The sequence below is a fragment of the Bombina bombina genome, chromosome 4, assembly GCF_027579735.1.
Source record: "Bombina bombina isolate aBomBom1 chromosome 4, aBomBom1.pri, whole genome shotgun sequence".
Lineage (NCBI taxonomy): Eukaryota > Metazoa > Chordata > Amphibia > Anura > Bombinatoridae > Bombina > Bombina bombina.
Window position 1 is genome coordinate 674,278,043 of NC_069502.1, and position 27,141 is coordinate 674,305,183.

General features: G+C 37.7%; 1 protein-coding gene across 1 annotated transcript in view; it reads right to left on the reverse strand.

Annotated features, from left to right (window-relative positions):
• The window catches only part of DCBLD1 (discoidin, CUB and LCCL domain containing 1), a 98,465-nt gene that overhangs the window by 33,264 nt on the left and 38,060 nt on the right, over nucleotides 1–27,141 (reverse strand). The window contains exons 3-6 of the mRNA XM_053710800.1: nucleotides 23,958–24,095; nucleotides 22,353–22,404; nucleotides 19,624–19,696; nucleotides 6,175–6,308 (exon numbers count right to left, since the gene is read on the reverse strand). Of these exons, the coding sequence (XP_053566775.1) occupies nucleotides 6,175–6,308; nucleotides 19,624–19,696; nucleotides 22,353–22,404; nucleotides 23,958–24,095 (397 nt within the window). The remainder of the gene's footprint in view (nucleotides 1–6,174; nucleotides 6,309–19,623; nucleotides 19,697–22,352; nucleotides 22,405–23,957; nucleotides 24,096–27,141) is intronic.

Here is a 27,141-nt window from a genome sequence, read left to right on the forward strand (position 1 = left end):
TATAACATTTTATTTTGTATGCAGACTTTTCCAGTGTGGTATTTAATTGCTCATTTATACGATTTAAAAATTAATATCATGTTTTTTTAATTGAATCTTTAGATTTAGTCCTTATAGAATTTACTTAAAATCTTTCAAACTATTGATACATTTTAGCTTCACGTAATGCTCATTTTGTCACTTAGAAATGTAAAACTGTTTTTGTCACACCTTTTTAATCCTCTGGCTAGAACACGTAAATGAATCTGCAGTGATGCATTATATTGCTTTGCACTTCTCCAGAACTGGTATCCTCAAAGCAACAACAGATCCAATTTAAATATAATATAAAAATATCATTTACTGGAGAGAAGAAGAAGAATGCTTAATATTAGGAGGGAGGTATAAAAGGACAAGTGGGGACAAGGTGAGGATTTTGTCTCATTTTTACATATGCATAGTGTGTATAGATATTGCAAACTGTGTGCAGACAAAACAAATTTTTATAAGCAGCCAAGGGATACACACATTGAAAAGCCTCCTGCATATGTTTATCTTGTCATATAAGCTGTAGCCAATTAGGTGCAGATATAAACAGTCTACTGCACTGATCAAGCAATCACTGTTTAGAATGCAGCAAGGAGATCTGTAGTCTCACTGAATCCACTACGGCTTTTCTGCGAGCAGCATGAAAACACAATTTGAAGGACAAAACTGGTAAAGAATGGAAACGTTGCTTTTGTTTTCAATGACTTATAAACAATTTTATAAAAAATTCAGTTGTAGGTTTAATGTAGCTTTAAATGCAACGGCTAATGGCTTAGTACAAATACTGTACAAAATAAAATGACATCCAGTCACAATTATGTTTGTAGTCAACACTACCCAAAATGCACTTGTCTTCTCTAATTTCAGTCATATACAAAGTGTTACCCTTAACAATTTCCATTGTGTACACATGAGAGAAGACACTGTTGTGTGCCCACACGATAGGAGATGACAGCAAATTGCTTCTAACCCTGTGCATGAAAGTCATTGGAAAGGAGTCAAAGTGGCAAGGTTAAGTCTGCACAGCCAGCAAGAGAGCCATTCATAACGTGCACATATCATTACCATACATATTTACAGGCGGCCGCACATTACCATGTCATGGAAATCATTCAGGCACAGAAAACTAAATGGGAACTACCCAGACCATGAATTACAGCAGTGTAACAAATGTCTGTAGAGTTTAAAGGGACATTATACACTCATTTTTTCTTTGCATAAATGTTTTGTAGATGATCTATTTATATATCCCATAAAGTTTTGCTTTTTTTAGATAAATGTATAGTTTTGCTTATTTTTAAATAACATTGCTCTGATTTTCAGACTCCTAACCAAGCCCCAAAGTTTTATGTGAATACCGTCGGCTACCTTCTCCAGCTTGATCATGTTTGTGTAAAGGGTCTTTTCATATGCAAAAGAAGGGGGAGGGGGGTCTTATTTGCCACTTGCAGTGGGCTTTCCAGCTACCTTTTCAACAGAGCTAAACTGACAGCTTCTAAGTAAGTTTGTAAACAGTTTTATACTGGATTTTTATATCAGTATCTGTGCATATTATTCTTTACTAGTCCTAAAGCCCGTGTACACTGGCCATTATTTACAGTACAGCGGTCCCACCCCTTGCTCTCTCTCTATCCCCCCTTTCTTTTGCTCTCTCCTTCTCACCTCTCTTTTGCTCTCTCTCTCCTCTCTTTTACACTCTCTCTCCCCCCTCTCTGTTGCGCTCTCTCCCCCCTCTCTGTTGCGCTCTCTCCCCCCTCTCTGTTGCGCTCTCTCCCCCCTCTCTGTTGCGCACTCTCCCCCCTCTCTTTTGTGCACTCTCCCCCCCTCTCTTTTGTGCACTCTCCCCCCTCTCTTTTGTGCACTCTCCCCCCTCTCTTTTGTGCACTCTCCCCCCTCTCTTTTGTGCACTCTCCCCCCCTCTCTTGTGCACTCTCCCCCCTCTCTTGTGCACTCTCCCCCCTCTTGTGCGCTCTCTTTCCCCTCTCTTTTGCTCTCTCTCCCCCCTCTCTTTTGCGCTCTCTCCCCCCCCTCTCTTTTGCGCTCTCTCCCCCCCTCTCTTTTGTGCTCTCTCCCCCCCTCTCTTTTGTGCTCTCTCCCCCCCCTCTCTTTTGCTGTCTCTCTCCCCCCTCTCTTTTGCTCTCTCTCCCCCCCTCTCTTTTGTGCTCTCTCCCCCCCTCTCTTTTGTGCTCTCTCCCCCCCTCTCTTTTGTGCTCTCTCCCCCCCTCTCTTTTGTGCTCTCTCCCCCCCTCTCTTTTGCCGTCTCTCTCCCCCCTCTCTTTTGCTGTCTCTCTCTCCCTCTCTCTATCCCCCCTCTTTAGAGCTCTCTGACAGTCTCTCACGGCAGTCCGGTTGGCCCCGACCACGTCACGCCCGGCCTGCCCACATCTCACCCGCCCGGCCACGCCCACTCCGCCACACAACGCCAGGTCAGTTGGAAGGCCAGGTGTGTGTGTGCGCATGACAGCTTCAGACAAACACACGTGGCCTTTTATTATATAGGATAGTAGTCTTTTACATGCAGTTATATGAAAATGAGTGTATACTGTCCCTTTAAACTGGCAAACACAATATAGCAGTTAGAGACACTGAACCCAATTTTTTTTCTATTCGCGATTCAGATAGAGCATGCAATTTTAAGCAACTTTCTAATTTACTCCTATTATCAAATTTTCTTCGTTCTCTTGCTATCTTTATTTGAAAAAGGCATCTAAGGTTTTTTTAGTTCAGTACTTTGGACAGCACTTTTTATTGGTGGATGAATTTATCCACCAATCAGCAAGGACAACCCAGGTTCTTCACCAAAAATGGGCTGGCATCTAAACTTACACTCTTGCATTTCAAATAAAGATACCAAGAGAATTAAGAAAATTTGATAATAGGAGTAAATTAGTAAGTTGCTTAAAATGTCATGCTCTATCTGAATCACGAAAGAAAAAAATTGGGTTCAGTGTCCTTTTAAAGGGACATTGTACTGTTAGTTTTCCTTTAATGGGTTCTGTTTACTTTGTATTTATTTTTTGTTATAGAAGTTGTAGAGTATAAAATATGAGAACATGTTCCTTTGGGTTTGTTTTTGTATATAAAATAGCTACATTTGGTGACTAAAGTCTCAATCTACTGTTATTGAGCAGATGCCTATATACATCGGCTGAGCATGTAGAAATAGCAATCCTCCTAATCTCATCTATCTTTCTTTACATTAAAAAAAAGTCAACTCAATGTGTTTTATTGTTTTCAAGGATAGATAATTCCTTTATTAACCATTCCCCAGTTTTGCATAACCAACAGTTATATTTATATACTCTTTAACTCTGTGATTAACTTGTATCTAAGCATCCTCTGACGGCCCCCTGATCACATGACTATCTATTGACTTGCATTTAAGCCAATTAGTGCTGTGTTGTTAGAATCCACGGGCGTCAGTACAATGCTATCTATATGGCTCACATGAACTAGTTTCCCCTTATTTGAAAAGCAAATACAAAAGCATGTGATCATGGGGCTGTTTTAGAGATTTTGGCATTCCTAATTTTGTATTGATACGGTTTGTTTATGTGAATTTTCAACAGTAGTTACCGTAAAGTATAATTGCAAAAAGATTTTCTAGAGCATGAAACAAAACCATAAAATGATTAGTCACAGACAGAAATTTAGAGGTTTAAAGGTTATTAAGTATGTTAATATAACCATGTTGGTTGTGCAAAGCTGGGAAATGGGTAGTAAAGGCATTATCTATCTTTTTAAACAATAACAATTTTTGGGTCGACTGTCCCTTATAGGTCTCCTTATTGTAACGCTCCATCTATACACAATGGACAATATTTGAGAAAGCAATTGACAAATTGTATTACCTCTCTCTTCTTCCCCTTCACTGGGAACTTCATTGCTGTTTACCGAGTCATGTTTACATAGCTTTTCTATATTTTCTTAGTTTACTAAAAGTATTCACATTTTCAGTATAGGTTGTTTTTAACATGCAAAAACTGTTTATTTGTAACCCCTATGGGGGTGTCTTATTCAATAGTGCGGTCTCACGTTATTATACCCAGAAAATCCCTTAACAACCAGCGACGTACAGGGTACATCGTGGTCGTTGAGGGGTTAAATGACAAATTAAAAGTAAAGGATCAATTTATAAATAATTTGATACTCCCCTGCATGTTAAACAGATGTTTGGGAACCTGTTAAAGCAGAGAATATTTTACAGTACAATGTTAATTTTTAAATGCTGAATTGTGTAGAAAAATTAATGTTTATAGGCATTGCAATTGTAAATGTGCGATCTCAGAGCAATTTAAAAACATGACCCTTGAAAAGCATGAAGTACGTTTATTGTCTCTCCTTTGCTGAAGCTAGTTAGGGAAAGGCATAACTGAGCTCCTGCACTAATAGAGCAATCACTGTGTAATGTGTTGCAGGGTCATTTGTGATGTATGCAGAATGCAATCCAGCCTCTCTAGGAGTACAATAGAAAAACTTAGTTTTCAGTGTACATGGCATTACTGTTTTATTTTACTATGCTTAAAGGGACAGTTCACCCCAAAACTTTCTCCCCTTTAAATTATTCCCAATGATCCTTTTTACCTGCTAGAGTGTATTAAATTGGTTGCAAGTAGCTCCTTTACTCATATTTCAGCATTTGAAATAGCTGATTTAGCTTGTGGTTTCCCAACCTATACTGAAAGTTTTGATACTGGCGTATACGCTATTGACAAGCCTAAGTAAACACAGCCAGCAGAAGAGATTACACCCTCAGTGGGGGGCATGATAGTTAAGTAATAAAATGATAATTTTCCATTGTTCTCTCTATGTATTGAGCTTTGGTGTTCCAGACAAATATAAGATAAGGAAGCAAGTGTGAGTACACAAAGTGATAACATAATGAGATCTGATATTACCTGAAGCTCAAGCCATTGTAATAGGCTGTGGTTTCAAAGCACAAAACCAGCTACTTCATATACACAAATAAACCCAAAAATGCAATTTCTCAAACAGTGTACTGTCCCTTTAAAGTGAAAGTCAATCCTAGCGTTTTCTGGAACACTAGGATTGACTATTGAAACAAATAAAGGGGACTTTCATTCAGTAAGTATAACATATTTCATGCAGAAAGCTCCTTTATTTGTTTCAAGCGGTCGCCGTTCTTAGCTGCTCAGGCAGCCCACAGCAGAAAATTATATCTATATATGTGTTTGTCTTTTTTCTACACTTGATCTTATCTAAAAGGCTGAGAAGTGATAAAGACTGTGCACTTCTAAAGACGACTTATCCCTAATATTTTTGTAAGGCTGTAGAGAATACATACAAGAAAAATAAAGTTTGTAAATTAGAATAATTTTGTTTTAAAAAGAAATAAGATACGAGCTACCATTATACTACCTTAACATTAAAGGGACACCACACCATCCATTTGTACTTAAAACAGTTCTAAATCAACAGATTTATTTGTAAAAAGTTTCTAAAGTGAACAAATACAGTAACCTCTATATTGTTAGTGACAATAAACAAACAAATACTTATTTTGTGTCTCTATTCTTCTACCCTGCTGGTAAAAATATTAGAAACTTTAGAAAAAAGGTCAGTTGTTAAAGGACCATTCAATGCAGTAGAATTGCATAATTAACGAATGCATAATAAAATGACAATAGCACTTACTCCGAATTTCAAATAAAAAGTAGATTTTATTCTGAGAAATGTATTTTTTTTCTTCCATTTTCCCAGCCCCATGCATCATGTGACAGACTTCAGCCAATCACAGACTAGTATACATATATACCCTGTAAACGTGTGTACATGCTCAGTATGAGCTTATTCCCCAGAAAGTGTGTATATAAAAAATGATTTTTACAGAATTTGATAATGGAAGTAAATTGTAAAGTGTCTTAAAATTGCATGTTCTATCTAAATCATAAAAGTTTATTTTGACTTGAGTGTCCCTTTAAGGGAAGGGTTTGAACAAAAAAAAAAAAAGCTATGAAGAAAATATATTTAAATAAAAAAAACTACAAGCAGGAACTATAACTATGTCACATTCAATAGTAGATTTAACACCTCTAGAATAAACCAAACAGGCAATTCTATGGTTTATTCTTCAGATCACTCCCATATAGTAAATTGCTTACACATAACATACTGAGTGGAACTTACTCTTTTGATAAAATCCCATTGGCCGTAACCCCTCTGTACCGGCTGATGCCTTTGTGCTGAGTTAGCTGAATCTGTCCCCCAAGTTCATCGGCAATAACTCCGGCATGGATGGCAGCTTTGCAAAGCAAAGAGGTCTACAAAATAAAATGACACATTTTTAATCTTTGAATACCTGGTTATTGGATAGAATATGTTATGGCGAGTCAACACTGTACTATAAAAATACACCAAAAGGCCAACTTTTACAAAGCTAACCGTGTTCTGTTTAGCAGGGCTTGACATATCCCAGATTCAGGGAGCTATGGTGCCTAAAATATTATTTAATAATTTTTTATTTTTTTTTAAATAAGTAAAATCCTAAAACATTGTGCATCTGGCTCCCAAAATTTAGATATCTTGGCATTCCTAATTTTGTATTTATACTGTTTTTTATGTGAATTTTCAACAGTAGTTGCCATAAAGTATAATTGCAAAAAGATTTTCTAGAGCATGAAACAAAACCATAAAATGATTAGTGACAGCTCTATTTAACAGAGATTGGGATACACTTTCAAACAACCACTGGTTAGGGAAATAAGTTGCATTTCAATGTTAGGCTTCTGAGAATGCCAAATTAAATTCATTTGTCAAACATGACCAGAAGGCTTCCCGGGGGAGGTTTTTGTATGGAAGAATGCTTCTGCTGCAAACCAAGCAATGACCTGTGTCAGCTGAGATGCCAACGTCAAACCCCGTCTGTCTGTGCAGTTGGTTTGCGGAGACGTCATGTCACTCAGTTATTCACTGATGCACAACAACACGACAGAAGCCATAACACAGTGAAATCAGCTAAACACTACACAGTTGGGTAACCTGAATAAATTACATTAAATGTGAGTTAACTTTGCCAAAGACACATTACAGTAATATTTGCGTTAGTCAACAAATATTTAAATTTTTCACATAAAAAGCATTTGATTATCTGTCTATTCAGTACGGACTAGACCTGCTCCATTTTGAAAATTGTCTTTGTGACGAGAGACTGCCCAGTGAAAAATGGAAAAAAAAACAGCCGTTTAAAAAAAGTGTGAGAAAATGAGAGAGAGAGAGAGAGAGAGAGAGAGAGACAGACAGAGAGAGAGAGAGAGAAAAAGAAAGAAAGAAAGAGATAGCGAGCGAAAATGAAAGCGAGCGAGAGAAAGAGAGAAAGCGAGAGAGTCCACAGCTGCATTTATTACTTTTGGGAATTCAGAACCTGGCCACCAGGAGGAGGCAAAGACACCCCAGCCAAAGGCTTAAATACTCCTCCCACTCCCCTCATCCCCCAGTCATTCTGCCGAGGAACAAGGAACAGTAGAAGAAATATCAGGGTAAAAAAAGGTGCCAGAAGAACAAAAATGATGGCCGCCCGCATAAAAACACGGGTGGGAATTCAACCCAGGGCTCTCATTAATACCAAAGTTTACAGGTACCCCTCTTAGATCCCTACAGATTTATCATATGGGAAGTGTCCAACACTCCCCCTCAATAGATGAACTGGTTTCTACAGGGTTCTTCGTATTCAAAGACTGGCTTTTCTATAGACAATGTCACTCCTATATTACATCTCACCCACAAGCAAATAACATGACGAGGTCAATGACATCTTTTGAATCTCTCTGTCAAAAAAGCACCCCAACTAGACATGCATTATCTATCACACATTCGCTTTTATTACAACAACCTCACTGATCACTTCCATACTACATAGATGGATGGAACGCCGAACTAGGAGTAGAAATTACTTACACAGATGCCTTACAAATTTTTACTAACATTAAAAAAACTTCAATCTCCTGCAAATTCATCAAACTTAATCTAAAGATCCTACAGAGATGGTATTTAACCCCAGAGAGATGTAAAAAAATGTATAAACTCAAATCAGCACAGTGCTGGAGATGTGGCTCATCTGAATGCCACATGTCCCATATCTGGTGGCAATGTAGTAAAATATCTCCAGTATGGAACGAGATAGCGGAGGAGGCCAGCAAAATACTAGGTGTGCCCACCCCTCTTGACCCCTGCCTGTGGCTCTTCAATAAAATTCCAAATAAACTCCCCACTCCATCTAAAAAAATTATTCCACATCCTAAGCAACAGCTTTAAAATTCTACTAGCCAGGAATTGGAAATCAGATAAAACTCCCTCCCTTGTGCAGTGGCAATCAGAATGTCATCGCACACTCTCATTAGAGGAATACTATTATATGAAAAATAAAAACATGGACACATACGCTCATATACTCTCTATGTGGGAATTTTATTTACAAACAAAGGCAGAAAAAAAGGTGGAGGTGGGATAAGCGCTCTGGGAGGAGCAATCCTAAGGCGAACTGAAGTACTTCAGTTACTTCAGTTCGCCTTATCCCACCTCCACCTTTTTTTTCTGTTCACATTGGTCTGTATTTGGGGATTATACCAGACTACACAGGGATTTAAGCCTATAACCTATATAGATAGCACTCACACCACCCCCCTACTGTTCTATTACAAACAAAGGCACACAACCCCTAAAATACACAGAATTGATGAACCCTTGCAAAAAAATCTACTGGAATAATGTGGAATTTTTTGTTGATTTGTATAATATGCTCATCCTTGCACCTATTGTAACCGTACTTGATTATTCCCCCAATTTCCCAACCCCCCCCCATCACATTTCTCTTAATAACTCAGATGTAAAACGATTTAAAGATGTCATTTATTTTGTTTTATATGTTAAAAAAAAAAAAAAAAAAAAAAAAAAAAAACAGGTGGGGAGCTGTGGACGCTTTTCATTTGAGGAAAAGAAAATTATCAGGTAAGCATAATTTATGTTTTTCTTCATAAAAAAAGAGTCCACAGCTGCATTCATTACTTTTAGGAAAATACCCAAGCTATAGAGGACACTGAATGCAAAAACGGGAGGGTACAAGAGGCGGCCCATTCTGAGGGCACCAGGCCTGAAAACCCCTACCCAACAAAATCCCGCTTAATCCGAAGCCAAGAACAACTTTGAAAAAGACCCAAGGACACTGACCCGCAGATACTCCACAAGCCTTGCTAGAGACCGCAGGAACTAGACTCGACTGAGTCAACAGCCTCCAGGAGATACCATCGCCCAGCAGTCGGTCTCCAAACAACACACCCCTTACTAAAGAAAGGGAACAAGCTACCGCAATCTTCCACAGAGAAGGAAAGACACAGAGAAAACATGAATGTACTTGTAAAGCGCGGCTAATGCCCCTTAAGAGACTCAAGGCGATGCTCATCATATCAAGCTCAAAAGGAGGAAGGCTGAGTAGACCTCGCCGGGAATCGACTTGCAACCCTCGGTTCGCTACATTGCAGAGTAGCCACAGTGCATTAGTATGCTGAGCTAGCTGTCCAGCTAGCATAAGGAACTCCAGACCAACAGAGACCAACCAGTGACACAGAAACAAGGAGGAGGCAACGCCCAGACCCCAGAAAAACAGAAACCCATTAAGGGATCCAGCAGCGCCAAAAACGTGCCTTAGTAGAACACGAAGGCGCGACAGTCTATAACGAAAGGCGCAACATACCTCCTCTGGGACAAAAAAAAAAAAACGGGCCCGAATGGGGGCCTCAGGGGCAGTCGCTCCCCCGGAGGGCTGAATTGGACAAGGCGATCCCACGCCTCACGAGCCCCAGTTAACTGAACTTGGACAATATTGTAAGCACACTCCCGGGAGGTGCAGATGCGCCAGCGCCAAAGATATGGCCATGCAGAACCGTGTTGTAACCTCCTGTGGGAACAGGCCACACTCCATAGAAGGATAAGTAGCGTTTGGGTTACCTGCATGCATAGTAAGAGTTGGTGGTAGGGAACTCGTCTTGTGGGAAATAGAATCCCCAGAGGCGGATGGCTCAGTGGGTACCTGATTCCCCGATCCCGAGGAACAGAGCACTCTAAAACGGCATTCGGAACATAACTGATGGGCATGTATCACCCGGGCCAATTCATATTCTTCTCAAGAAGTAGAGTCTGAATCAGAGACAGCTCCAAAAAATCTGAATCCTCCATAACTGGGACACTGAATAAAAAATGGACCAATAAGAAAAATCTAAACGGCACCTTACACCCCCAATGGCAGAGGCACTCACCACCTCCAGAGAACCAGACACCAGCGGACCAGGATTTCTACATCGACACACGGTCAGGAATGTGGAGTTGAAGTCACAAGGTAAACCGTGCAGACCATGCAAAAGCGCGCCGACCGTAAAGACATAGGCCATTATGTTCCAAAATAGCCATGAGCCGAAGCAACACTACACAGTAGCAAACAGAATCACATAAACACGATTATAAACCCCCCCTGTTCAATAACCCCTGCTCAGGAGATATTAATCCTTGATTCCTAGATACAAAAAGGAGCCTCACTAAGACCCTATGTTAAAGTTATCCCCGAAAGGTTGTAGCCCCTCTTGAATAAACAGTTGTAATTATAATACATCCATGATGAAAGTAAAATGAAACGATCTTACCAGAATCTACGCCGTGGAACAGGACCACGGCCCTTCAAGTGTGACAGATAGTAGCATTGCTTCTGCCAGACTTGAGAGAAAAAAGCAGGCAGCGAAACTTGTCAACGCTGATTGCTTGTGGAGCTGTTAATATGAGTCAGGATAGTTTTGCAGAAAGACTCTCCCTGCATCTCCGGATTCTAACTTTCACCCATGCTCTCACTGAGAGGCTGACAGGACTACTTAAAACTCCAGTCCAATGCCGAAGAGTACTAACTTCCATAAGAGACTATCGAAAATTTCTGACACTTATCTGCCAACCTCCTGTGACGAAAGGCAAAGAATGAATGGGGGATGAGGGGAGGAGTATTTAAGCCTTTGGCTGGGGTGTCTTTGTCTCCTCCTTGTGGCCTGGTTCTGAATTCCCAAAAGTAATGAATGCAGCTGTGGACTCTTTCCATTTATGAAGAAAACAACTTTACATAAAATTACCTTTGTTAACTTTTAGAGACTGGTTACAACACCATTTACAGATCACAATAAATAATTGTGCAAAAGAACAGAGGATCAGCACTGAAAATTTGAAGACAAGTAACATCTTATAATGGTGTAGTTAGTTTACAATAAAATAAATAAAGGAGGTAACCAATCAGCTGAGCACAGGTCTGTACAATTGTATGGTAATAAATATGCGGTAAATTTTAGAGCAAAGGCCATATAGTCCTATCACAATACTGACCCATTCCCACAGCATATGCCAAAATAAGCATGATAACAAAACAAAACACCCACAACAAATATTTTCAGTAACAAATTAAGGCAGATATTCTGACTCATGGTTTGTCAATATGAAATTATCAAAAATGCAGAGCGTAAGCAGTAAGAAGCAGCACAGCGCATAAAGCAGGCTGTTCTATATATTTCACTATAATCAGGTAAGACCTGCTAGACCTGCAATCCTGTTTGAACTTCTGCCCTGGGCCAAATTGCTAATTAGAGACAAGACACAACAGAAACTGAGTGAGTCTAATTATGCATATGTTATATATGAATGAAAGCAATGGGTCCTTACACAGCACTTACAGTGAGTCTCTTAAGTGAGAGTACAATATATATTCGGTGTGTATGTACCAACCAGCTTCCACTATATGCCAACATTGCAACTGGAGCATCAGAAGGTGCTACTCTTAGGTAACAATGTGCAACTATTTTAGAATCACTATAATAAACTTGCATAAACGTTTTTTAGACTGTGTAATGTTAAGACAGTTACTTCCAGCCTTCCCGTATATATAACGGCACACTTTAGAGAGGAAACAAATTCCAGAGCAGGATCTTCTTTTCATCTGAAAGCTTACAAATCCCACATTTACATACATTAACTATAGCTACTATAATATACGACCCACCTGCCTAATTATTATACATACAACAAGCCAGGAAAAAAAAAAATCACTTTCCATAAATAACTGCTGGGGACCGGGTGCACTTCAGATTAAGTGCATATAAAAAAATCCAGTCAGGAAGGCACTCTTCGTTTTTAAGATGTCACTTTAATACAGTGGTAAATGTTTTTGGGGTCTCCCCAGTCCTCAGACCAGGGAGACCCTGAAAACATTAACCACTGTATTAAAGGTTTCGGAAGAGACCTTGACGCTGTACCTGGGCTTGTCAATACAGTAATTACTCTTCCAGTTTTGCTTTTAATCTTAGCTGAGAGCTTGTAAGTGAGTGCTGGACTTTCTCTGTGTATATATATATATATATATATATATATATATATATATATATATATATATATATACATATACACATATATATATACACATATATATATATACACATATATATATATATATATATATATATATATATACATATATACATATACATACATATATATATATATATATATATATATATATATATATATATATATATATATATATACATACATATATATATATATATATATACACACATATATATATATATATACATATATATATATATATACACATATATATATATATATATATATATATATATACACACATATATATATATATATATATATACACACATATATACATATATATATATATATATATACACACATATATACATATATATATATATACACATATATACACATATATATATATATACACATACATACATACATACATACATACACATATACATACACACATACATATTTTTTTTTAGAAAACCATAAATATTGTTTTTCTGTAGAACACTTGGCTCAAACTACGTTTTGCTATTTTTGCGTTGCATACTTTATATTCTCATCTTTAAGTTTTAAGTATAAAATCTAACTTAATAATTGAACTGACAAGTACGTGAAATTAAATGGTTCTAACACATAACAATTTACACTTATAAAGTGAAACTTGGGCTTGACTACAAATGAGTATTATACAATCAAATTACTATCCCACTGCAAGTGATATTGGTTTTCCCCCATTTCTTACAGTTAGAGGAATTGCATAGCTGCCTTTGTCATGCTTCTGGCAAAATTGCTGGGTCACACCTGAGTGCCATTGTGCCCTGGGTAAAGATGGTTGCACTAAAACATCTGCCATACAATGTGCTCAATAAATTAGAGGTTATTTATGAGTTTTGTGATTCCCATGGGTTCGCCGTTTCTTTCATTTTGTTGGGAAATGTTAATTATCAAGGTCAGCTAAAACAACTCTCAAGACCCATCAATAATCACTGAAACTCTTTAATATGATTTGTCATCTGTTATTGTGAAAGTAGACAATCCAATTATTGTACCGAAAGGGAAGGGCAACCCCACACAGATATGTCATTAGGATACCAGTCATTTATAATTGTCAGGTGTGGCAAGACAGTCTTTGAAACGATAACAATCTACTAGCTTCCCCTTATGTTACTTGAGCTGGTTAGGAATCTTCAAAAGGAGTCTGTGGCAAATGAGCAATCAATACTGGATACTAAGTGAGGTGAGATCTTAGAGGTCACTAATCTCATCTGCAGGTTGGTTGGAGATTTCCACCATCAACAAGAGGTGTGGATACAGCAACATTTGAAAGAAAAACAAGCCCAAGGGCTCTCCCAGCCTGTGTGTGACCTTGAGACATGTCATTAAAGAGGCTTATCTCTGGTCACACCAGGCTCTGCCTGATTTCCTAACCACTTGTCATTGCTTCACATTCCATTCCATGATGGGCTGAAGGCTCTTATAATGAGCACTGTCTTTCTCTATGGGTTCAATCTAATTTCAAAGTGTTACAACTTTTTTGGAATGGAGTTAATATGACTGTTTGTTCCATTCTTAGAGTTGTGATTTTGGGGAAGGGTTTTTGATTCAGATAGAACATGCAGTTTTAAACATCTTTCATATTTAAGGGCTCCATGTACTAAGCGGCGGGCGGACAGTTTCTCAACTCGCAAAGCTGTCAGTCTGCCTTTTCTAAACACGGGCAGCGGATCTGTTGATCTGCTCGCTCTCAGTGATTTTCCCTCGCCACCTCAGAGGTGGTGTAAGAAGCAGTGGTCTAATGACCGCTGCTTCTTACATTGCGGGAAGCAGGCTCGCATATGCAAACCTGCCCCGCAAGGGCTCCAGAGCAGTTTTCACTGCTTCGTACATGGAGCCCTATGTCTATTATCTTATATGCTAGGCTCAGGAAGAGCAATACACTACTGTGAGCTAGCTGCTGATTGGTGGCTGCACATATACCTCTTGTCATTGGCTCACACATACACACCTAGATTACAAGTTTTGCGCTATAGAGGGTGCGAAACGAACGCAACAAAATTTGCGTAATTTCACTCTCCATATCGCTGCCATTACGAGTTTTGAAAAAGCCGCCTTGTACGTGTGCTATGGTTGTGATGAGCTCCATACCGCACAAAATACAAGCGCTGCTTTGACGTGCTCGTGCACGCTTTCCCCATAGACATCAATGGGGATAAAGTGTTAGAAAAAAAAAATAACACCTGCGATTGCGGAATGAAATGCTCCGTAACACAACCCCATTGATGTCTATGGGGGAAAAAAAAAAAGGTTACGTTTAAACACCATAACATAAACCCACGTCTAAACACCCCTAATCTGCCGTACTCAACATCGTCGCCATCTAAATAAATCTATTAACCCCTAATCTGCCGCTCCCGATATCGCTGCCACTATAATAAAGTTATTAACCCCTATTTCCCCGCACTCAAACATCGCCCATACTATAATAAAGATATTAACCTCTATTCCTCCGCTCCCGGACATCGTCGCCACTAAATAAAGTTATTTACTCCTAAACCTCTGGCCTCCCACATCACTGCCACTAAATAAACCTATTAACCCCTAAACCGACAGTCCCCCACATCACCAAAAACTAAATTAAACTATTAACTCCTAAACCTAACAACCCCCTAACTTTAAATTAAAATGACAAGATCACTATCTTAAAATAAATATTAAAAAACAAAAAACAAACTAAGTTTCAACTATAAATTAAACTAACATTACTATTATACTAAAATTAAAATTTACTACAAAATTAAATAAATTAAATTACACATTAAAAAAAACTAACCCTACTAAAAAAATTAAATCTACAATTACAACTGATTTGAATAGCCAATAGAATTTTAGTAGCTCTCATCCTATTGGCTGATTTGAACAGCCAATAAGATTTCAGTAGCTCTCATCCTATTGGAATAGGAATGCAAGGGACGCCATTTTGAAAAGGCTCCCTTGCATTGAAGATTCAGTATACGGCGGCGACCGTATGAAGAGTATGCTCCGTGCTGAATGTCTTCAGGATGGAGCCGCGCCGCCGGGATGAAGATAGAAGACGTCGCCTGGATGGATGAAGACCTCTCGCCGTCTGGATGAGGATGGATGTCCGGACTTCAAAAACTGTAAGTGGATCGTCAGGGCTTAGTGTTTTAAACTTTTGTTGGGGGGTCTTTGTATATTTTTTTCAGGGCTATTGGTAGTTTATTGTAGGCTAGGGTTGTTTTTTTTTTATTTTATTTTTTTTTTTTGGGGGGGGTATTTTGATAGGGCTATTAGATTAGATGTAATTGTTTTTATTTTGGAACATTTCGTTTGTTATTTTTTGTAATTTAGTATTTTTTTTAATTTTTTTTAGTTTTAGATTTATTTATTTTAGTAGGGCTAGTTTTTTTTTTTTTTTTAATGTGTAATTTAATTTGTAGCTATTTTAATTTTAGTATAATAGTAATGTTAGTTTAATTTATAGTTTAAACTTTTTTTTTTTAATTTCCCAGGTAATTTTTTATTTATTTTAAGATAGGGATCTTGTAATTTTAATTTAAAGTTATTGGGTTGTTAGGTTTAGTGGTTAATAGTTTAATTTAGTTTTTGGTGATGTCAGTTTAGGGGTTAATAGGTTTATTTAGTGGTAGTGATGTGAGAGGCCAGAGGTTTAGGGGTTAATAACTTTATTTAGTGGTGGCGATGTCGGGGAGCGGCGGAATAGGGGTTAATATATTTTAGTGTGGGTGTTGTTGGGGTGCGGGGGAATAGGTGTTAATACATTTTATTATTGGCGGCGATGTCGGGAGGAGTAGATTAGGGGTTAACTTTAAAATAGTGTTTGCGATGCGGGAGGGCTTCGTTTAGGGGTTAACATGTAGTTTATGGGTGTTAGTGTACTTTGTAACACTTTAGTTATGAGTTTTGTGTAACAGTTTTTTTGCGTAAAACTCATAACTACTGCTCTCAGATTGCTAAAAAATGTGTGTCGGTATAATGTGTAACGCAAGCTTTTTAGCCTCACCGCAAAGCTTGTAGTGACAGCGCTATTGAAATCCCACACAAAAACGTCATTTTTTTTAGTGTGGAACTGACGTTGCGTTACAGGCAAAAAGGCTTGCGGTACAGCTATACTGACAATACTCATAATGGCTGAGCTGCTGTTGTAATGCTGAAATGGCCATTTTGTCGGCGTTAAAACACGAACGCAAAACTCGTAATCTAGGTGACAGTGTGTTCAGCTAGCTCTCAGAAGTAAATTATCACTCTCTCAATAAAGGATACAAAAAATGAAGCACATTTGATAATAGAAATAAATTAGATAGTTGATTAAAATGGTATACTCGGTCTGAATTACAAAAGAAAAAAAGTTTGGTTTCATGTCCCTTTAACAACAATAGTCTAAGTCAGGGGTGTCCAAACTTTGCTCTCCAGAGGTTTTGGAACTACATTTCCCATGATGCTCAGCTAGATAAAATGCTGGCTGAGCATCATCGGAAATGTAGTTCCAAAACCTCTGGAGAGCAAAGTTTGGACACCCCTGGTCTAAGTATATAAATTCAAAGCTAAAGGATTAAATTTGGTTTCAGAAACTAAAATGACACATTTTGTACCATAAAAGATTTTATTTTAAACGCAGTTGATGCCCTGTAATAAAGTCAGCCTATTATAGTTCTATAAACCCAAGACATGCCTGTTTAATTGTTCTTTCATCAAGGAAAGTGACATATCATGGCTATTACAAATCAAGGGCTGGTAGCCATGTGAGTAGAGGTGGGGCACAGGACATTAAAGTGGCGGCATTCCTTTGAAGGGAGAACGCCTGTCACTGTGAAGCCAATTAGTAATGGGAATGTGCATATTCTTTGTTGTCAGATAAAAGGGAAATTGTAAAACAAACACAAATGAAAAAAATATTCAATGCTTGAAAAAGAAAAGAACAATCATTATTTACCACTGCAGTTTAGAACATAACAGAATTTACATTTTCATACTTCAAAACTTCACAAAATGCCGGGGGTCAGGGAGTTACTGTTTCTTAAATTTTACTCCTGGTTCCTATATTTTTTTAGATTATTCCATATCTATCTATCGTTCAAAATATATCCTCAATCCCTGTCATAGTCCATGGCAATTGCTGTGTCAGGCTGCGTAAAAAGAATATCTCATCGGGGAAGCAAAAGCGCAAAACATTGCGCAACAAAAATTAAAATGCATTGTGCAAGAAAAACAAGCAAACTATATAATCCTTGTGTGATACAGACAACCAAACTCACTGTATTCTGAATATTGCATATAGAAATAATACAATTCCGCACTGCAAGCAAAGATTATTAGAGAATGGCAATAAGCTATAATGTTATTATTGGTTATTTGAAGAGCGCCAACAGATTCTGCAGCGCTATAAACATAGGCGGAATACAACAAAACATTTATAGGGGTCAAACGGGTAGAGGGCCCTGCCAAGAGTCGCACTGTTGTAGTCAGCTCTTAAGAAGGTGATCTAAAAACAGCTGGATTCCTAGGCTTACATGCTAAGGGGGTTCAGGGGGATAGCAATGGAGGAAAGGAAATGGTATAAAGAAAGGTTCGTGTAGGTTGTATGCATCCCTGAACAGTAGAGTCATTAGGGAGCGCTTGAAGCTTTCAAAGCTAGGGGAGAGTCTTGTGGAGTGAGGCAGAGAGTCCCATATTATTAAAAGAATTTCTATGGGCTACAATTAAACATGAATGATCTTCTCTCTGATAAGGTGGTCTTATGAGCTGATTTCTTTTAATGCCAATTTTCCATGGCTATACTCCAGTTAAAAGTCCAGGTCAAGCACGGACACCCAGCCTAATAAGTGATTTATACACTCTGGAGAAGAGTCACACAACACAAATCAACATACTGTTTTACACAGAGAGAAGGCTACAGAAATAAAGGAATTAAAAAAACAAATCATACTTCAACACACAGGTGGGTTTTCCGTATTATTAAACATTAGTTAATGTTACACTGAAGAAAATAAAGGTGGGCCTTCTGCCCATTTTGCTACCTGACTAAACATAAACCCTTATTGAGATTATCCAGGTTTATATTCACACACACACAAAAAAAAAGTCTTTCCATTGAAGAAAAAAATAAAATAATGGTTATCATGGACAGCACATTCAATAAATAAATATTAATAAATATTATTGAATGGCTGCCCAGCAAAAATCAGGAAAACACAGGGAGAGCCTTTCTTAAAGGAACCTGAAACACATTTTTTCTTTCTTTCATGATTCAGACTAGATTTTTAAACAACTTTCCAACTTACTTCTGAAATCAATTTTGCTTTATTCTCTAAGTGTCATTAGTTGAAGGAGCAGCTATGCACTACTTGGAGCCAGCTGAACAATAACAAAGAGCCATATATGTGCAGCCACAAATCAGCAGATAGCTCTCAGCTCCTGAGCCTACCTAGTTATGATTTTCAACAAAGGATACTAATAATGTAGAAGTAAATTGGAAAGTTGTTTAAAATTGAATGTTCTATCTGAATCAGTAGATTTGCATATTCAACAAATGAATGATTAAAGGACAATGCAATAGCACTTAGTCTGAACTTCAAATAGTAGTAGATTTCCCCCCCCACTCCTCCTGTATCATGTGACAGCCATCAGCCAATCACAAATGCATATACATATATTCTGTGAATTCTGTATATTCTGTCAATGTTCAGTAGGAGCTGGTGACTAAAAAAAGTGTAAATATAAAAAGACTGTGCACAATTTGTTAATGGAAGTAAATTGGAAAGTTGTTTAAAATAGAATGCTCTATCAGAATCATGAAAGGTTGATTTTGACTTGACTGCTAACATTTTGTGTTTCACGTCCCTGTAACTCCAGTTTTCAAGTACTTTAAATCTAATATGTAACAAACTATTTACTTCCCTTTCTGAGCACAGGTGACTGAATCACAGGGACAGAGCCACCGATGTTACCAAGTAAGGAAATCTTTAAAATCTGGCCCATTTAGATGTTCTTCAGGACTGAGACAGAGAATGGGGGGGGGGGGATTTTTTCTTCTTTGCCAAAGACATTTCCACACTTTACAAAAACTTTAAACATATAAAAATATGAAATACTTGAAGAGTGGGTTAGAACACCCCTTCAGGTGGTAAACTAGTGCAGGGAATATATGTATTTGTATGTATTATCTGATATACTCACATCTCTGTAGCCATCTACCACGTCGCCAGATATTTCTCCTGCTACGTCTCTGCAACCAGCTGGGCAGTATTTGCTGCATTTGAACAAACCAAAGAATCAAATCAGTCAGATATTACAGGTGTTAGTTACAGACAGCCATCAGTACATTTAAGTATACAAAAGCTACCAATTACCTGCAAGTTATAAAGCACAAAGGCAAAAGGCCAATAAATTACATTGATATAAAGAGGACAAATTATAATACATGAAACCCAAATTTTTTTCTTTCATGATTCAGATGGAACATATACTTTTAAACAACTTTCATATTTACTTCTATTATCAAATTTGCATTGTTCTCTTGGTATCCTATGTTGAAAAGCATACCTAGATAGGCTCATGAGCTGGGAGCTAGCTGCACATATATTCCTATTTTTATTGTTTTACCCATGTGTTTAAGCTAGCTCCCAGTATTGCATTGATGTTCCTTCAACAAAGGATACCAACAGAATGAAGCAAATGAGATAATAGGAGTAAATTGGAAAGTTGTTTAAAAAAAATTGTATGATTTATCTAAAATTAAGAAAGAAAATTTTGGGGTTTTATGTCCCTTCAATGTTAGATTTTATTTCTTTTAATGTTTATAAGTTTCAGATAGCGAGATCATTCACACAGACACACACTACAAGCAAACATTCAGAATTGGTAAGCGATTGCCTATGAAGGGCCAGGTTATAAGTGGAGGGCTATATATCGGTTTCGCTAAAGCAATAATTGCGCTCCACTTTGTAATACCAGGGCACGCAAATGTGCGCTGGTATTAAAGGTGAGGTGCAATGTGAACACGACCTTCACATTGTACAGAAGTATTGCGCTCACAAGAGCACGCTTCCATGGGCTCCAATGGGGGCCTCGTTCTCATGCCGTGAGACACAGCATTAGAACTAATGCAGCAAATGGGGTAGGTCGGGCAGCAGATGTTAAATATATATATATACACACACATATACATACACACATACATATAGTATCTCACAAAAGTGAGTACACCCCTCACATTTTTGAAAATATTTTATTATATCTTTTCATGTGACAACACTGAAGAAATGACACTTTGCTACAATGTAAAGTAGTGAGTGTACAGCCTGTATAACAGTGTAAATTTGCTGTTCCCTCAAAATAACTCAACACACAGTCATTAATATCTAAACTGTTGGCAACAAAAGTGAGTACACCCCTAAGTGGAAAAGTCCAAATTGGGCCCAAAGTTTCAATCTTTTGTGTAGCCACCATTATTTTCCAGCACTGCCTTAACACTCTTCCACTCCTCCATGACGACATCACAGAGCTGGTGGATGTTAGAGACCATGCGCTCCCCCATCTTCCGTTTGAGGATGCCCCACAGATACTGAATAGGGTTTAGGTCTGGAGACATGCTTGGCCAGTCCATCACCTTTACCCTCGGCTTCTTTAGCAAGGCAGTGGTCATCTTGGAGGTGTGTTTGGGGTCGTTATGTTGGAATACTGCCCTGTGGCCCAGTCTCCAAAGGGAGGGGATCATGCTCTGCTTCAGTATGGCACAGTACAGGTTGGCATTCTTAGTTCCCTCAATGAACTGTAGCTCCCCAGTGCCGGCAGCACTCATGAAGGCCCAGACCATGACACTCCCATCACCATGCTTGACTGTAGGCAAGACACGCTTGTCTTTGTACTCCTCACCTGGTTGCCGCCACACACGGTTGACACCATCCGAACCAAAAAAGTTTATCTTGGTCTCATCGGACCACAGGACATGGTTTCAGTAATCCATGTCCTTAGTCTGCTTGTCTTCAGCAAACTGTTTGAGGGCTTTCTTGTGCATCAGCTTTAGAAGAGGCTTCCTTCTGGGACGACAGCCATGCAGACCCATTTGATGCAGTGTGCAACGTATGGTCTGGGCACAGACAGGCTGACTAGGCCATCTTTATTATTATACTTTATTTATGAAGCGCCAACATACTCAAACAGCTGTACATGGGTACAATTCACTTTAACAAAACAATGATATCAAACTTGTAAGAGACAAGATAACATTTTACAAACACATACAGGAGGAATTGAGGGCCCTATTCCCATGGGAACTTACAATCTAGAAGTGTAGAGCAACAATTCTTTTTTTCAGATCCTCAGAGAGTTCTTTGCCATGAGGTGCCATGTTGAACTTCCAGTGACCAGTATGAGAGAGTGTGAGAGCGATAACACCAAATTTAACCCACCTGCTCCCCATTCACACCTGAGATTTTAACGAGTCACATGATACCGGGGAGGGAAAATGGCTAATAGGGCCCAATTTGGACATTTCCACTTGGGATGTACTCACTTTTGTTGCCAACGGTTTAGACATTAATGGCTGTGTGTCGAGTTATTTTGGGGGGACAGCAAATTTACACTGTTATACAGGCTGTACACTCACTACTTTACATTGCAGCAAAGTGAAATTTCTTCAGTGTTGTCACATGAAAAGATATAATTGAATATTTACAATATATATATATATATATATATATATATATATATACACACACACACACACATATATACACACACACATATCGCTATGTAAAGGCACTTTTCAGTGCCATTTTTTTCCCCCCAACACCAAACTTATGCCCCCCAAAACTGCTTCTCATATTAGGCATCAGATCTGTTCTACACAACTATAAAACCTATTACTAATAGGTTCTTTATGTAAAGAAAATATGTATGTTTACCTGTATTCTGTCTCTTTGTAGTGGTTTGATCGTGCCAAGCAAGTTATTAAATCTATTGTTGGAAATAAAAAAGAAACAACAATCAGTTTCCCTACTGATCTTTATGTTTCCATAAGAATCTAATAAGTTTATTAAAAAAAGAGTTCAAAGTGTACAATTTGATGAGCAGGCTTAAACAATAAAAAAACAATATTTTTAATTTAAAGTTGTATTCATATATAAAGCTTCACTATGGGTTAAACTTGCTTTTTAACAAATGATACCAAGAAAATAATTTGATTATAGAAGTAAATGGAAAAGTCTTAAAACTGTATTCTGTGATCTTAGAAAGTTTATTTTAAATTAAATTTAAATCCCGGGTTTCCTTTTTAACTGAGACACTAGAGTGTGCAACAAGTGCCTGTGTGGAATCTGGAGTCTGCACTTACATTTTTAACAGGAATTGGAGACCCCATCATTTTTACAATTAAAGTGATTGTAAAGTTGCGTCACTCTAAATCCGCCGTTTGCTTTCTTTTTTAAAATAAATAGCACTTTCATTCATGATTTGCATTTTTCATGTAGATCAAAATGAAAACCTTTGTAATGTTGTATTACTATTATCCTGTATTCCACCCGTCTCCAATTTTTTGTTTTTGTTTCTTATGACGTTTTTGTTCTAATCCAATTGAAATCCAAGCCGTTAGGCGACCAGGACTTTTTATGAACCGCCTCCTTCCTCTATAGTGCATGCGCGGGTGATTTATGTTTCTCCATAATTAAATGCACGCTCCCGTGTGACACATGCGTGTTGGTCACACTAGGGAATCCCTTCTTACATCAAGAAGATCTTGTAATGGATCAGGAGAGGAGCAACGCTACTTTTAAGCAAGCGGATCATTGTGTCTTTCATTCACAATAGTAAGTTTTTTTTACTGGATTCATTGTTTACATTGTGATGTAAAGCTTATGTGCCAGGAGCGAGCCTAAATGGTGATGGTAAGGAGCAGGATGGACCGCTCTCTACTATAAATATCTTTTGAGCAGGAAGCCGACGTGGGAGGAGCGAGGCACGATAACCAAACATTTGTAAAATAATTGTTATATTATATTTTGAATTTTTTTTTACGTAAGAACAAAACAAAACAGCAACTATATTCATTTGGGAATCGGCAACATATAAGAAAAGAATAGGTCGCAACTTTACATTTACTTTAAATATACAAAAAGATTTTATGTTACAATCTCAAAGTCTTTAATATCCTTTTAAAAAGGAGAATCCAATGCTTGTGTAAGATGATAATACAGCCATAGACATATTGCTGTATTACTAATATTAATATTGTACTCAAGGCAACGTTTTGCCAGAAAAAAGTTAAAGCAAAGGTTGTTTACATTTTAAATTAATCAAATACAACAGTATTATCGTGCATTCAGTATTGAGGTTCACTGGTTGATAAGGGCAACTCACAGAGCTTTGTTGGTGGAGAGGGACGCACCTCTGCAATGCCTAACAAGAAAATGGTTTACACAGAGCAAGTACAATGTTTACATAGGTAAAAGTATACATTTTTTCCACCTGTCATTAAACAAAGAACAGTGCGCTTGTGCATCATGGTGACTTACCTGGATGATCGCTGCTGGCATAGTTGAGTAGAAACCCTCGACCAGACACATGGAGGCCACTTTCAAAGTGGATGGTGACTATGTTGGTATCTAGGAAGAGCTCTATTGGTGCAGTATTCAGACCCCCGCAAAAGCTTTCTGAAAACAGGAGAAATTATCGACTTTAGTTTTTAAAATGTAAGCAAATCAGAAAGGCATGCAGATTACTAAATCCACAAACGTAAATTAACTGCTAAAGTTTATTCTCTCAGCCATAAAGGATGGTCAGCGACCACCTGAAATGGAAATATTAACAAAACTCAAACCCGCGATTTCAGTATATAAATATGTGTTCAGAAAAATGTTAAAGGGACATATAGGTAGGGAAAAAATGGTTTAATGTGGTGTCATGTGCATTTCATTCATTGTTGCCTGCATATAACTACGTTTAACTCCTGAAATGGGGTTACAAACATCATTATCATCATCATGTATTTGTAGAGCGCCAACAGATTCTGCAGCACTAGAAACTAGAATCTTTAAAAAGGACAGTCTACACCTTATTCATCTTAAAGTCTTACTTCAGATTAAGCTGCAGATATCCTCCTGCACCCTTTCTGTTTCATGCAGCAACAAAAGTAAAAAAGTTATTTTAAAATGAATATTGTTTCAGGTCACTTTGAAATGGCTGCCAAGCTCCGCCCACTGATGACATCACAATCTGGGCTGCACCTAGGCACCCTGCTGAACAATGTTGACAGTCTGTTAAATCCAATTAGTGAGTCTTTTGTAACTAGTGAAGCCTTTAATGCAGCCCAGATTGTGATGACATCAGTGGGCAGAGCTAGGCAACTATTTCAAAGTGACCAGAAACAATATTCATTTTAAAATAACTTTACAGTTACTGCTGCATGAAACAGAAAGAGTGCAGGAGAATATTTGCAGCTTAATCTAAAGTAAGACTTTAAAGGGACAGTATACACTCATTTTCATATAACTGCATGTAATAGACACTACTATAAAGAATAAGATGCACAGATACTGATATAAAAATCCAGTATAAAACTGTTTAAAAACTTACTTAGAAGCTCTCAGTTTAGCTCTGTTGAAAAGGTAGCTGGAAAGTGGGAAATAAGACACCCCCACCCCTCCCGCTTCTTTTGCATATAAAAAGACCCTTTACACAATCAGGAGCAAGCTGGAGAAGGTAGCTGACGGTATTGTCATAAAACTTTGGGGCTTGGTTAGGAGTCTGAAAATCAGAGCAATGTTATTTAAAAATAAGCAAAACTATACATTTAAAAAAAAAAAAAAAATCTTTATGGGCTATATAAATACATCTACAAAACATTTATGCAAAGAAACAATGAGTGTATAATGTCCCTTTAAGATGATCAAGGTGTAGACTGTTCCTTTAAAGTCAGCACCAGAGCAGCAATGCACTATTGGTTTACCTAGTTAAACATCTTCTGAGCTGTGTAGCCACAAATCACAAGCTGCTCCAGAGCCTATCTAGATATGCTTTTCCAACAAAGAATAACAAAAAAAGTAAACTTGATAATAGCCTTTGATAAAGCAGCGGAATGGCATGAATCCTGTAACACAATCTCTGTGGACTATAATCTAGGCATCTATACTCCAAGTTTTTTCAATTTTTGAAAATAAAAAGTTTTACAAGTAAAGTTATTGTTGCTTTAAAGTTCAAGAGTGATGACACAATATGCTCTACAAGTGCACTTTTGACGAATATTTGGGACCGGGGCCATGTGTTTTGTTTATTTGCGCTCTACAAATAACCGATAATAATAATAATAATAAGCAAACATCAGTATATAGTATAGCAACAGCATGAAATGTGGGACTTTGACTTGCCTTATTTATTTAGAGTCATAAAACCATATAAACCAGTTAAAAACCATAAAAAATAGCTTAACCCTATAGGCGTCTTAAATTGCAAAAATAAAAGTAAACTGAAAAGTATGTATGTATGTATGTATGTATGTATGTATGTATGTATGTATGAAAATATATATACACATACATACATATACACACACACACACACACACACACACACACAGGCTATAAAAAGTCTACACACCCCTGTTATAATAAGACAAAGATAAATAATTTCAAAACTTTTTCCACCTTTAATGTGACCTATAAACTGTACAACTCAATTGTAAAACAAACTGAAATCTTTTAGGTAAAGGGAAGTAGAAATAAAAAACTAAAATAATATGGTTGCATAAGTGTGCACACTAATACTTTGTTGAAGCACCCTTTGATTTTATTACAGCCCACTCTTCTTTGCAAAAACACTCCAAATCTGTCAGATTCTGAGGGCATCTCTTGTGCACAGCCCTCTTCAGATCACCCCAAGATTTTCGATTGGATTCAGGTCTGGGCCATTCCAAAACTTTAATCTTCTTCTGGTGAAGCCATTCCTTTGTCGATTTGAATGTATGCTTTGGGTGGTTGTCATGCTGAAAGATGAAGTTCCTCTTCATGTTCAGCTTTCTAGCAGAAGCCTGAAGGTTTTGTGCCAATATTGACTGGTATTTGGAACTGTTCATATGTTTTCTTCTCGTCTTTTCATCAATTTTGGAGGATAGTCCAGTTCTTCGTAGTGTCGCTGTTGTGCCATATTTTCTCTACTCGATGATGACTGTCTTCACTGTGTTCCATGGAATATCTAATGCCTTGGAAATTCTTTTGTACCGTTTTCCTGACTGATACCTTTTAACAATGAGATCACTCTGATGCTTTGGAAGCTCTCTGCGCACCATGGCTTTTGCTGTAGGTTGCGACTAAGAAAATGTCAGGAAAGACCTACTAGAACAGCTGAACTTTATTTGGGGTTAATCAGAGGCACTTTAAATGATGACAGGTGTGTACGGACTCCTATTTAACATGATTTTGAATGTGATTGCTCAATTCTAAACACAGCTACATCCCCACACTTATGCAAACATATTTTATTTTTTTATTTTTACTTCCCTCCACCTAGAAGTTTCAGTTAGTTTTTCAATCAAATTGTACAATTTATAGGTCACATTAAAGGTGGGAAAAGTTCTGAAATTATTTATCTTTGTCTCATTTTTTGTTTAAACCATTAAACTTTCAGTCAGATTTGCTCATGCTCAGAAATGGCAGAATAAAACTTAAGTTTAAAAAATAATCCACTTTCATTACATTGGGGGCA